General features: G+C 42.2%; 1 protein-coding gene and 1 long non-coding RNA gene across 2 annotated transcripts in view; one reads left to right on the top strand and one right to left on the bottom strand.

Annotated features, from left to right (window-relative positions):
- The window catches only part of LOC148316720 (uncharacterized), a 55,779-nt gene extending 47,231 nt beyond the window's left edge, over window positions 1–8,548 (bottom strand). The window contains exon 1 of the long non-coding RNA XR_015840101.1: window positions 8,475–8,548. This is a non-coding gene — a long non-coding RNA (uncharacterized LOC148316720). The remainder of the gene's footprint in view (window positions 1–8,474) is intronic.
- The window catches only part of tmem121ab (transmembrane protein 121Ab), a 36,758-nt gene extending 23,026 nt beyond the window's left edge, over window positions 1–13,732 (top strand). The window contains exon 2 of the mRNA XM_088285408.1: window positions 10,537–13,732. Coding sequence (XP_088141534.1) covers window positions 11,126–12,070 — 945 coding nt within the window. The 5' untranslated portion in view covers window positions 10,537–11,125 and the 3' untranslated portion in view covers window positions 12,071–13,732. The remainder of the gene's footprint in view (window positions 1–10,536) is intronic.
- The last annotated feature ends 788 nt before the right edge of the window (window positions 13,733–14,520 follow it).

Genomic DNA, 14,520 nt, shown 5'->3' with positions numbered 1-14,520 from the left:
TCCGTGATTTGCACATGCAACAGCAGTCTGATCCTGAGTGAAATATTGTTTCCAGTTCCATTACTGTGCAAAGCACGGTTCAACTTCAGAACTTCAGAAGCCCCTGTGAGGCTTTTTCCAAAGAGTTGTTTATGTCAAAAAATATGCTTGGATCACTTCTCGAATGTAATAATAAATACAAATCCACAAAAGGGTCAATAACGTATCGTACGGTTACAATGAATCGAAACAATTACTCCACATCATTTTTGGTGCAGTCAGATTTCCAAACATGACTTATTGGAAGGGAAATCTCTCATTTCTCCCGTCATTAATCCTCCGCTGGTAATGTTTAAATCCGCTGCTAAGCAATCCATTTTAACTCCTGGCTCATTAGCAGCACATCAAATCCTCACCGTATCACATCTCTTTTGCCTTTTAATCAATCCCATGCAACAGCAACCTTTGCTCTGCTGCATCTCTTTCCACTCATCCCTGTTTTTTTTTTTTTAATACCCCTGCTGTGCTCCTTTTGCCTCCCACGACATATCGAAGGTGACAGGTGTGTGCATGCTTTATGCAAACTCTGGAAGGCTCATGAAGTCTTAGTACTTAATAAGATTTGCATCTACACACTATGCGTATTTCATTAACGACTTGAAATTGCACATTGTTCGAGCGATTCAGCTGTTCCTGGCAGGTTATAATTCCGAGGATTTTTTTTTTTTTTTTAAAGCACTCGTGCTGACACACAGCACATGTGATGAATACCGAAGATGTCCTGCAAGATATTTGTCTTTGGAAAGTCATTTTACCCCCAAGAGAAATCGAGCAAGCAGTAATGCGGCGTGACTTGAATGCGACTTGGGATGCCATCTCCCTCAGGGTGGCCACATTTGACACGGCGATATTGAGCACAGGTAGAGAAAGCGAAAAGAGCACATTGGGAGGAAGGGAAACAATTATTGACAGAACAATGAGTTGATATGTCTGCAAAATTCACAGGGGGGTGGAGTGGTCTGATATTTAAATGAACTGCACACATGAATTGTATGCATAATATAAGCAAATCAATTTGCAAGTTACATTGTGGAGAGTTGAAGTGATGGGAGGAGCATGTTAACAAAGCATCAAAGTTTAAATGAAATCGAAAAAAAAAAAAAATGAGTTATGGTAATCACCGTGGCCTCGGTTGAACAAAATTAACGATGTGTTCGATTAAATGAGAGGGATTGATGATGCTTTTCGAATCGGGCGTAATGGGTTAGACATGTCCATATCACAGTTACGAGATTCTCGGTTTGAAAAGAAAAATAAAATAAAAAAATAAATTTAAAAAAAAATCTGATGATATCCAAAAACCAGGAATTATTAATTCAAATACACGTTTTTGTCCCGGCTGCGCAGTACAATTAGGCTAAACGGTATATAACAGCTAACGATATATAAACTGCAAATTTTGCTGTGTTTAGGTGGTAATGTGAAGAGACTCACCTCTCAGGCAAACTTAAGTAATCTTTCTGTTACACGAGTTATCAGTGCATTGCGTTTTCTGGAAAGAAGACCTGATCTGAATCTGGAGCATATTTAGCATAATCCACGCAGCGAACATGTTTAATTTCTGAATAGGTCATTGAAGTTGACATATTGCGTCATGGATTTCATTTTAATTCTAAGTTTAGATGACATTTACGGGTCTACTTGAATGACTCATGTCATCACCTTTAGATTTCAGAGTGCTGGTAATAAAATGGTCACCAAGATTAAAAAAAGAAAGAATAAAAGATATGTGGAAATGGATGCATGAAATCAGTTTATTTTCATTCAACAAACTAAAAACCTGGCATCACCGTTCAAGTGGAAGATTACGTAATAAAATTGCAAATTAAAACCTGTTAAGGCGAAACATTTAACGGGAAATCAAATTATTTGGAGCTGGAGCCTTGATTGGACCTTCAGAACATAATAAAAAAAATATATATATGCAGAATGACTTTTAGTTTGCAGCCTATTTTATATATCTGGTCATTTGTAATTCTAAAAAAATATTAACATTTATATTTAATGCTAAAATTAACGGTTTTAAAAATGCTACACTCATGCAGTATTGATGAATCTACGAGTGGAACTGGAGCAGGAACATTGCAGGCAAAGATGCACTCTGCGTGTTTACAAAATAGCACTTGCAAGCGTCTTGTTTCTCATGTTGGGAAATGATCAAGGCCATCCTTCCTCACGTTGTTTTTTTTGCCATCCAACAACAAACACACCTCAAACTGATTATTAGGGATTATTTCTCAGGTTTTCATTTTTCATGAAAATCAGAACTCATGACCTAGCTTTACTTAACTGCTTTTTCAAATTTGATACGCAACTATGTCCCAGTCTTTCCTCCTCATGGCAGCAGAAAGAAAATTCATTAACTGAAGTTATGCATTCGGATGACACAGACTCTCCATGCTTTGCTTTTTAGCCATGGGTACATATAAATTATATATATATATATATATATAGGTAGCGGGTCTGGTCTTTTTTTTTTTTTGACAACAGGGACTCCTCACACATCACTTTTTTTACATTATGACACAAAACACAATAAAAGTAAACTCTGAGTCAACAGTCCACCACATAAAAATTTGTTTTAAAACCGCACACACAGTCACATCCGGCAGCCTCACTCACAAGAGAAGACCAATAAAACACTGTGGATGATAACACCGTTGTGGCTGAATTCCATTGATGAGCACCAATTTGTATTTTAGGCTTCCCGTCATTGCTCATTTACTTTAACTTGACTTGGTTAGACTGTTCTAGTTGATGCTTCGGAACTCAGTCTGTGACAAATTGGCCTGGGGGGGGAGCCGCAGTGTCTGACATTTCTCCATGAGTCTAACTTGTTTACATAATAGAGTGAAAAGACAATGAACGCGCTTTTTGCTCGTAAAATTGGGTTGCCTCCTTCAATCTCCTGACTGATGCCCAGACTTTGTAATTGGACTGGCCCGCGCGATCGATGGCTAACGCCCATCACGCCGGTACTCTATTGGAACAGTCAAATTAATTTACAAAGACTTGAACCCACAAGCCTGCGTCTATTCGGAGGAAAAACAAATCCAGGTTGGAAAAGCTGCCTCCTGTAAACTAAAGCCACAAGTTTGGCGTGCAATAATCTTCTACCATCTTAAGGAGAAGAGAGCACCCCTGCGGTTCGTGTCATTTATATTTCAACGAGAATGGCGTACAGTCCTAACGGAAAAAGGGCGGCGTTACATGCTCCATTTACAAATCAGGGGAAGTAAGAAAACCGCAGGACAAGCTTTCCTTGCCAATGAATCCGATGTTTTAGGAAATCCGATCTTTCTGGAGACAGCTCCATTCCGCAGATGACAGGCTAAGAACACAACTACTTGATGAGAGTTTGGCTTTTATGGGGGGGTGGGGGAGAACACGAGTTTATCGTCTCATCGACCAACCACCGATCGTTTGTGTGCCGTGAGGGGCCGCACTCTTCACTTTGATGAAGGCTCACTCGGTGCGCCATGCCTCAGATCTTCGCCCAGTTTTGTGAATACGAATGCCCTATGATTGACACCACAGAGAATAGGAGCAATTTCAAGGGAGCCCAATGCAGGCCTGTCTGTGCAGCTGGGTTAAGCCATATTTTCCCGCGGGCAGCGGCGTTTGATTCACTTTGGTACGCTTCACAATATAATCAAAACGTCTACACAATGCGGTCTCCCGCTCATTTGTTATTGGAAAGAAAACAGAAAAGCAACATGCTTTCTTCATAAATGTAACTTTTTCTAACTGTCATACCCTGAAAATAAATTCCATTCAGTCATTTTTGAAAGCGATTGTTCTCATTCGGGTGGCGCCTCGCTTAGTTTTGAGTGGGAGGTGGAAGGCCGAAACACAATAATAGGGAAAAAAATGTATAAAACGTACCAGATACCGGGTAACAGTATCGGACGAAAATTAGTCTTATTTTAAGGTATCGAGTACTCACGGAGGCTGTCGATACCAGCCACAATACTTAAGGTGAGACAAATCTGACCTCGAGTAACTCATGCTCTGCAGGAGTTGGCGCAATACGACGACAGTTTGCCCCTTCGGCACTTTTTTTTTTTTTTTTTTTGTGGTCAGTGTGTTAAAGGAAGTTTTATGAATTCGTAAATATGCTGCAGTTATCCGTTAGCCAGTTACACTGGTAGAAAGTAGCTCAACCCATTGCCAATCCTTTTGTTCTGCTAATCCGTGTCACAACGGGTAGGGAAAAAAAAAATCCTGCCTTATTCTTGCTTTAAACAGTCAAACGTCTCCAAAAAAATTTAAAAAAGTCACTGTGCAGCCTTTTTGAATTGTTGAATTCATTGGTCGTTATGAACTGAACTGTACCACAAAGTGGAAATGCTTAGAGAGGATGCGAGCGACGCAACGGGAGTGCCAAGCCATCGCGAGCAGCGAGACTTTCCGTCTCATGCGGCACGCATTTAATTTTAGCCGCATTTGATCAACACCCACGGCTGTTTAGAAGCCTTGACAGCTCAGAGATAGATGTTTTGTTTCCAGCTGCACGCTACGATGCACCTTCTGTGCTTAACATACAACGTGACATGGTGAACGAGAGTGAGAATCATCAGTCAAAATAAATAGTCGGATAAGCTTAAGCAGGAACACGAGAGAGAATATAATGCTCGCAAGTATTGGTGAATGTCCTCTTCGTACGTATTGCCGCGCCATGCGTGTTAAAGTGGCAACTGTTTTGAGGTTTATAATGGTTAGAAAGGATTACGTATTTACGGATTGTATTTCGTCTGATGTCAATTTTAAGCGTGGTTAAAATCATGTGGGAGGAGCAGGAGGACGATGAAGAAAATTGTTTTTCACATGGTCTGTTCATATTGCAGCAGGCGGGTCTGGTGTGATAAACGAGGATTCTCTGATTAGCGCAAAGTGAGCACAACACACGTCCCTTCGGGGCCGCTTTAATACGATTGGCAAACATCACAAAGTGATTCCAGGGATGAGAGTCAGATGCGTAGAGCGATTTGGGTTGTAGCACTTTGCCATGTTCTAATCGGAAGAGGATTGGGCGGGGGTGGGGGCTATAACAGTTTTGCGGTTCCCAGACTGTGAATGATGGGATCAACACGTGGCCCACAAAAACTAAATCCTGTCAGTCAAAATTTCAGGAAGAGAACGTCTGGGTTTAGATAACGTACAAGACCGTCACTGTCTGGCTTTTGACTTTGTGATCGATGGAGCTGCGTTGGCTGGATTCAAGGCAAATCTGTCACATCATTAAAACTAGCCAAGCTCACAAACTGAAACGCGAATAGCCATTCAGTGAAGGCAATGCCTTTTGCAGGGGTGACAAGCAGTCAGGACCTAAATCAAGAAAACCAAAAATAAAATGTAAATATAAATATATATCTGTCCGTTTGTCAGCCCGTGGCAGTGGCATGCCTACTAACGAGAGCATGCTGCTGCACTCAGAATAAGGAGAGGAAGTCACACATTTTCCACTTCCTACCCGGAAAATTTATTTGCGACGGCCTGAAGTCGGAGTTCCTACTTGCCCACCCAAGGGAAAACGAGTTCCTGAGCTGCAGTAATCGCATTTCACACAACAATGGCCGATGGATGATAAAAATCCTCCATTTGTTGGTTATACTACATATCACTTTTCAACACAAACAGATCGACATGGAAATTGCTCGCTGATTTCTCTGTAACTGCGCAAAACATTGCCACCCCTGTGCTCCCGTTAGATAATGCACCACTTCTTCCAGAAAATTAGAGCAATCTCAAATTCATTGGTATTCCTGTTTTCTGATCAATACACAAAGAATGAAAGACAAAAAAAAAATGACTGGATGAAATTGGCACCTTGTCAAAATTGTAAGAAACAATTGTATTGCAAAGCATCTTTAAATTTGCAAATAAATTCACTTGTGGCAAGTCACAGTTGCTGGCAATCTAATAGTCACACTCACAGCCACGTGAAATGCGCAAAAGGTGGCTCAGCTTTTGTTGTGCGCACTACACTGAACATGGAGCAGAGGAAAACGAGCAAGAGCATCGTCAGAGCATTTGAAAACCCAAAATGCGGACAAGTGGCAGCGGGTAAAAGAAGACTGGGCCAAAATTCCAGCAGAGAAAATTGTTGTTAACACCTCTGAAAGCAACTAATTTCAGTTTGTTTTTTTAAGTCTGTGCTACCGTATAATACGCTGAGGGAGCCAACCACATTTGAAATTTAATTTTTTGGTCATATTGCCATAAAATAATGTTGTACGTATAATGCAGAACTAATGTTTATTGCAAGGTTATTCAGTAACCGTATTTTTTTTTTATAACATATCAAGGATTTTTATTTTTATTTTTTTATTCACAAGATCCCTAAATACTACTTTTGTGCTTTAGTGCAGTCGTTTTTGTGCGCGTGCGCGTGTGTGTTTGTACAATATATCTGACTACCAAGCAGCCTCAAATGCAGCATTTAATTGGCGGGCAACGACTGTGGTACACTGTCGTGCGAAGATAAAATTCCTGATTAAACAAGATAGACAGAAACATGGCCTAAAGCGCAGACAGAAGTCTTTGAAGGCATCAGGTAAGCGAGTCATCAGCCCAAAGCTACACGGGGGAATGATTTAGCCGCTTTAAACGTGAGCTCACTACAAGTTCTCATTTGGAAGACTTTATTAACATCAAGCTCTGGGATTTCAAATAAACATCTACCATCTAGGGAGCCTGCAAGTCATTCAGGATGGATTTACACCAACAACTTGCATGCTACATCATAGCAAAATATTTAATTTCTCTCACATGAGCTAAGCTTAATTAAACGGGGCCACAATTTTTCATTGGTTGGAGGGACATAGGCTCACGTACTTCCTAACTAAGGGCTAACCAAGCCATGTCTGCCATCTAGTGGTGAACAGTGATACCACAACTTAAAACTACAGTCGACCCATGCATATTTGCGCAAATTTACATAGTTGCAGATTTATATTCTTTATTTCAGTATTACTTAATATTTATTATTCCTTGTTTGTTTTTTTTGCAGTTTTAATTATTTTCATGCATTCTCAGAAGAATAAGCGACCAAACAATGGAAGACAGCAGTGCAAGTGGATCATCTTCCACCATAAAATAAAACATTTTTTAACACAATATGATTAATAATGACTCTTTCAAAGTTTATTTGCTTTCTATTACACAGAGCACCACAGGCATGCCTCTAAATTCAAGGCCACACTCTTTCTCTATTATCACATTGGATGTAATCAATTCATTGGGTAAGAAGCACGTCTGAAAAACAAGCGCGTGCCATTCTTACGGCGAAATGATGCACCGGCTATACGTGGGGTGCAGTCTCCGTCCCCATAACATGTAAACGATCTGCAGAATTCACCTAATCAGCCAATTAATCATCATTTTAGCAGCGTAATCTCTCTTTGATGCCGTGTACTACATAATGGCTTTTATACATTCAAACTCATGCTAGGATTACAAATTAGACTGTTGTTCTCTCACATTTATGCTCGAGTGTTCTCATGTGACTCGAACACTTGGAATGTATACATCACCTCTTCACAAAGGTAATTTAGCTTTCATCTGAACTCCCTGTCAATTCCTCGTCATACTGAGAGTGGAAATGGAAAGTCGCACGATACACCAAGGGACTTATTTGGAATTGAAAAGTTGTCAAAAACGACCAAGATGCCATTGAAAAAAGGCAAAGTAGATCATTTTTACATCAATACGTCAACCGCGTTGTAGTAATATGCCAGGGTGCCGTCTCATTCCCAAATTACAAATACATAGAGCAACATTTTCAATTGCGTCCAACTCTTGACACTGAACATGACGGCGATGGTAGAATTGATGCCAATTCAAAGTGATGCAAGTGCCTTGAAGGTGGAAAGCACTCTACAAGTGAAAGGCACATCATTTAATCATTGAAATAAAAATAACTGGATAGGATTCTTTGATTAAAGTGTTGAGCACCGTTGGTGCTTTTATCCTTTTTTTTAAGGAAGCACAATTAGTTAGTGGGTGTTAATGAATGGACCTTGAGCCCTTTATGTGTGGCAGCATTTAACTTATACGCTAAACACTTTTCAGAGTTCACTGTCTTTGTGTGAGCTTTCTGGACCCTTTTCTGTTTGGATCTCCAATTAGTTAAAATAAAGACAATGAGATAAAACCTCATTGTTGCCAGCACACAAAATGGAAAGCAGGTTAAAAAGTTATGCTTCCTAATAATATAGTTATATTAAATAATTTTAGATCAGAATCAATTATCTTTGTGTTTCAAGCAAAATAAGACATGAAAATCAGCTTGACCAACATTTTGCCGATTTTGTGACGTCAGCCATTCCCAAACTTAAACATTCCTGGGGCTCAATTTGAAATGTTCTGACGCCCAAACAAATAATTTGCCATAAATCGTCTACATTAACATAAGTGAGTTTGATTCAACTTACATGGCTTGTTTGAAGAAAATTAGAATCGACTTCGTGGTCCACGACCGTCGTCATTTGCGTTGGACGAACCACCTGCTGCTTTTGCTCGTGCGTGTGCGTGTGCGTGCGCAATAAAGGTAATGATGCGTTCATGAGCAGCTCGGAAATAAAAGCGCAGTAAACACACTTGTTCAGGAACAAAGAAACTATAGAATTATAAATATGTATTAGAGGTATTATCTCATTTGCGTACCCATTTATGACGCTTCTGTTTCCCTCCCTTCTTTATTCACCCCCCACCCAGCCCCAAGTCAAACTAATAATTCCTTGCTTAGTTTTGTCATGTTTTTGAAGTGGCAAAGTGACAAAACATAAACACTTCCACACGACAATACATCCAAGTATTATTTGTATGTTATAATTTACACTCAAACAAAATCATATTTAAGAAAGACAAGTGGAGAGAGTGAATTCCAAATCAACATAAATGTGGTCTCTTTAGTGAGTCTCACTTTTGGGATAGACTCCAATTTACCCATAACCCAGATGAGAGCAAGCCCCACAGAAAATGAAATTTATTATTTTATCACTTCTTTGTTCCTTCACAAGAGTTTGTTTACTGCACTTTATTTGTTTTTACTGCAGCGGATCAAAAGTATTTCACACCACTAGTGGATAGGGGGGAAAGTAGCACCAGAATTATTCCTGATTCTATTGTTTTCAAAACAATTATTAACTTTGCAGATGTCACACCCAGAAACACTTAAATGACTCATAAGTGATCAGGCACAGTATAGTAAATGTTGTTGAAGCTCACAAAATGTGAACCAATAAACAAGATTCTACTTAATTAAAACGTTTTACTGCTCTTTTTTCCATCCTTAACTTTCTCCCCGGGTTGATTCATCTTGTATTCTGGAAGCCGGCTGAGTTCAAGTACCTCGGGTACAGTTTTGTCGTGAAATATTGTCAAGGTGCGGCAGCTCTTCTTCGCGGCATGAATTTTAAATCAGCCAAAGCACACAACAACTCAAAACATTATTCAACGAAGATTGCAACCAGAGGCCATAAGTGGACCTTGAAATAAAATCAAATGAAAACAAACAAAATAAGTAAGTCCGTTTTATTGAAATAGCACTTTTGTCAGCGAGGGCTCCCAAAGTGCTTCACACGGGAGTAGCAAATGATACATGTAATTCAAGACAAAAACAAATACAGTCTTACTGGAGTGCGAACCAAAACAGGTGAAACTGCTTTTTAAATATTGACTTCAGTTCAAAGTCCATTCCACAATTTGGTGTAAATGGACTACTATTAGGGACTGTAAGTAAAAAAAAAAAAAAAGATCAAGCAGGACAATAAAATGGCACCATGTCAACCAAGCAAGCAATTTAATGAAATATTTTTTTTAAATCACAAAATCGACTGGGGAATGGAGAGTGCGTTCGTTTTTCGCCCATTGACGGGATTTTTGGGTTCATTTTGCCCACCAAAACGTGGCTGCCCCAAAACAGCTTAATATTGTACCCTGGCTCAGTTGACCCAAAAGAACGATTTAAATTTACAGCAGCAGCAGTAGTTTTGTTTTTTGGGAAACTGCCACTCCCACTCCACGCAGGAAATGAAGTATGCGTTTATTCATTTGCTCTGACTCCAATTGAAACTCTAGCGCAGGGTAATGATGCGGAAAAATGAAGCGCAAAAAAAAAGGATGTAGGCTAAATAGCTGCTGTATGTGACTTGTGAACGAGCTCCTCCATTGGTTCTGCTCTCAAAATGACACCGCTGGGTGCAGTGCGCTAAATGGAATTTCATTTGAGGATAAGGAGGCTGCGCGGCGAGATGACCAGAGACACATGACACACACTTGAGAGAAAGGTGAAGCAATCTTATTATACCTCGTCTTGTCCTATATGCAATGGTGCCAAGCTGACACATCACTTGGCTGCTCGCGTGTGCAATCGCCGCTGGCAATGACAACTGTGTTCTCGACCCTGTGGCGCTGACAGCTTTCTCTCTCGTCCTATCCCACCATTGCAACCCCCTCCCTCCCCTGAATCCTCTTCATTCCATCTTCCTCCAGGCTGAAGAGAAGTTGCCACGTGGCAAGAAAGAGGAGGAGGAGTGGCAAGGATGGATATTCAACCTCGTGTAAGAGCCTCCCCGCGGGGATGCCGGCGTAGGACGCAAGGCCTCACGGGCCGTTGACCTGCTGTCGCTGTGATTTATGGCGGCTTTGGGAGGGGAGCGACTGCAGACTCCTCGCTCTCTCCTCCCTTCACTCATACGCTGCATCGCCATCCGCAGGAGGTGGAGGAATTCTCCTCACGGTGCCGTTTGCGTCACGCCGATGCATAAATCCGCCAGCCCGATCGCCTCTTATACCGAAATCAAGCCTTCTCTTTATATTCCTGCGCTGCAGCAATCGCCGTCACACAACTGTTAGACAAAAGCCCACTGTGGGAGTGTGTGTGGATTACAATCAGTCATGGCGTGTCAGTTGTAGCGCCCTCAGCACTGCCGCTTGGGGGGGTGGGCACCGCCGAATCGATGGAAGCGCGCCGAGTCGCAAAGTGATGTTCCCGTATCCAGGCGCTTTTTCGGCCTCCGCGTAGTGGGACATCCCCGGCTAAAGACAATCCCTTAAAGAGAGCCAACAGGTGCCCCTCGCCATGGTGTTGCCGCCTCCCGATAAACGCCACGTGTGCTTGACCACCATTGTCATCATGACCAGCATGGCCTTCATGGACGCCTACCTAGTGGAGCAGAACCAAGGTCCCAGGAAAATCGGCGTGTGCATCATCGTGCTGGTGGGCGACGTGTGTTTCCTCATCGTGCTGCGCTACGTGGCGGTGTGGGTGGGGGCCGAGGTGCGCACGGCCCGGCGAGGCTACGCCATGATTCTGTGGTTCTTGTATATTTTCGTGCTGGAGATCAAGCTCTATTTCGTCTTCCAGAATTGCAAGGCCGACAGGAAGAGTCTGGAGACGGTGGCGCGGAAAGCGTTGACGTTACTTTTATCGGTGTGTGTGCCCGGGTTGTATTTGGTTCTGGTGGCGCTTGACAGCATGGAATACGTGAGGACTTTCCGCAAGAAGGAAGACATGCGGAGTCGTTTGTTCTGGGTGGCGCTGGACTTACTGGATCTTCTGGACATCCAGGCAAATCTGTGGGAGCCCCAACGCACGGGTCTCCCCATCTGGGCCGAGGGCCTGATGTTTTTCTACTGCTACATCTTGCTCCTCATCCTCCCCTGCGTGTCGCTCAGCGAGATCAGCATGCAAGGTGAGCACATGACCCCCCAGAAAATGATGCTCTACCCGGTCCTAAGCCTGGTCACCATCAACATGGTCACCATCCTGATCCGAGGCGTCAACATGGTGCTCTTTCAGGACAGTCGCGTGTCCACCATCTTTGTCGGCAAGAACGTGGTGGCCATCGCCACAAAGGCGTCCACCTTCCTGGAGTACCGCAGACAAGTCAAGGAGTTCCCGCACCCGCAGAACGCCATGGCCATGGAACTGCAGCAGAACTCGGTCGGACACACGCAAACGCTGCCCAACGCCAACACTTTGCCGCATGAACCCACGCCGGCGCAAGACGTCATTGACACATGACCGCCAAGGTCCCGCCACCGGAATGTGCACCAAACCGCGTCACGGAACTTCGTGTGAAAGCTTCACTAGACTCTGGAGACACTTTGACTCATACAACATGGTACCTTGTCTTTTGAGTGCCCCAACAAGTTTTTCCTTTTTTTTTTTTTTTGCTTTGTGTTACGTGCCAAGAAAAAAAAAAAGCCACTGATGCACTTTCAGCCATTCATTGAATGAGACAAACGGTCAAACACACGAATGCAAATTCTGTAAGCCTGGGGTGTTCAATCCTGTTCCTCGAGGGCCAGTGTCCTGCCCGTTTTACATCTCTTCCTTCTGCAACACACCTGATTTAAATGTTCAGGATCGTTTTTCTAGCGTCTTGCTGATTATCTTAATCAGGTGTGTTGCAGCAGGGAGAGATAAAAAGCAGACAGGACACCGGCCCTCCAGGAATAGGATTGAAAACCCATCCTGGAGGCCAAAACTCACACCCAGGCACTTGCAAACCGATTAAACAACCAAGTTGGTTGGTCAACCAAAAATGACCAACAGCTTCTGGTGTACCTCGCTAGGCCACACCCCTTAAAGGCACATATCCAGGATTACTTTTCTTTTGCTCCAACGTGCGGTAATTACGCTTCTCAAAACCATTTCATTTCCATTAGTTCTTCTTTTTCGTCCTGTATTATTGGCATTTCAGTTCATTTCAATAAAGAAAATATATTTATGAGCTTGGTCACGGGACAAATTAAACTCCTCAGCCAGGGTACCACCGTTTTTGTGTTATGAACTCTTTGTAGGTTTAAAAGTTCAGACTGTGCCGGGAGAGAATCCAAAACCCAGCGGACCAGGAAATTTATGTTGTGTAAAAATTGGTCCCTCCCCTCTCTGTGAGTGTCTTCTATTTTTTAAAGGTCACCAGAACCAGCACCAAACGAGGGAACATTTAGCATCCCCGTTTTGCTCCAATTGGGGCAAAAGAGGAGCAGATGGTGACAAACGACCACGGCGAGCCGCTGCGTGCGCTTTGGCGCAGCGGCGGGTCGATAGCGGCCCGTTGCTCGGCCTAGTGCGTTTGTGTTGTGTAACTTGTGGAAGCCGAGGCCTCGGGCGGTTTGACGCTTTGGAACTACGGGTTTGATTAAGCGAAGCACTACAGCAGCACTGGACCGTCGACTGCAAGCACACACACACAAACACACAGCGTGCATCGCCCTGTGAGCGTTTACGTAAAAGCGCATGGATGCATATACAACATATGCCTGCAAGTGTGTGTGCAAACGTGTGCTTGTTTACCACCAAGGGTTTTGTTTATTACAGATCATTTTGTAATACAAGTGTGTGCGTTTGTGTGTGAAGTGCAAATGAGATAAAACTGTGTGTTGATGTCGGGAAAAAACAAAACAAAAATAAAAAAAAAAAACTAAAGCGGGAGACATTTCATTTCTCAACTGTACATTCCTTCTTAACGTCGCAAACCTTGAAATGAAAGAATACAGAGTAAAGTATCGAGAGTGTTTTATTCAAAAAGGAAATTGAATACAGCAAACAAGCTGAACAGACTTTTATTGCGTTAATTATGATTTGTTTTATTCTTAATATTGTCGTTGTTATGATTATCCTGTGCATTATTTACGAGTGGGAGGCCAATGATGTTTTAATAAAGAATATTGCTGACAATATTGTTACTGGTTTTCATATCACTGGTTGAGAAGAATTCAATTTGGAGTCTGGCGGGAGATCAAAGCGATTAAATTGCTTTTTATTACTACGTGCATGAAATTAAAAAATAAAATGCATTGAATCTTTTATATGTTCTCAAGATGAAAACTTGCATTGAGTGGATTGCATCACTTACCCATTTTATGGATTTTTTTCCTACTGTTTCTATGTGATATAGCGCCGCGCATGTTCAGTTACTTCTTAAATATTAAATAATACAAATTAATACCTGTCAGACGCGGAGCTAGACTTTTATGGAAAAAATTCCCTGAAGAAAAAAAAAAAGGAAAATAAGCAAAAATCAATTATCTGGCCTAGCAATCATATGTCGGGGGGGGGGGCAGTGCCCCTGCGCACCCCCCTTAGCGCCGCCAGTGCGACCAGTTCAATACACACTTCTGAAATGACAAACTGTTTCAAATTATCACGTCGATCCCCGGCGGTGACTGAATTGTCCATAATTGTACATGAGATATTTTGTTTGTTGACTTCCACGTTTGCCAAATTCTCAAAAGAGCTTTCCAGGAGCTTTAATTACATTTTCCTTTAAGTGCCGCACTAAATTCCCTCAGCAAGTCGCTAACTTATGCAAAAAACAATTAAAGACAGCTTTTTAAAACATCACCTAGGACTTCCCAGCATGGCATGAAGAGAGATTTTTATCTCCTCTTTATCACAGCCATGCCTGCAAAAATCTGGCCCGGCAGACGTTTAAGTGGCATCCATATAAATGTTATAGCTGCCAA

Source organism: Idiotropiscis lumnitzeri, chromosome 21 (genome assembly GCF_059441095.1).
Source record: "Idiotropiscis lumnitzeri isolate Australia: NSW breed Sydney's pygmy pipehorse chromosome 21, RoL_Ilum_1.0, whole genome shotgun sequence".
Lineage (NCBI taxonomy): Eukaryota > Metazoa > Chordata > Actinopteri > Syngnathiformes > Syngnathidae > Idiotropiscis > Idiotropiscis lumnitzeri.
Note: the sequence above shows the minus strand (reverse complement) of the source record. Positions and strands in the feature narration are given on the sequence as shown.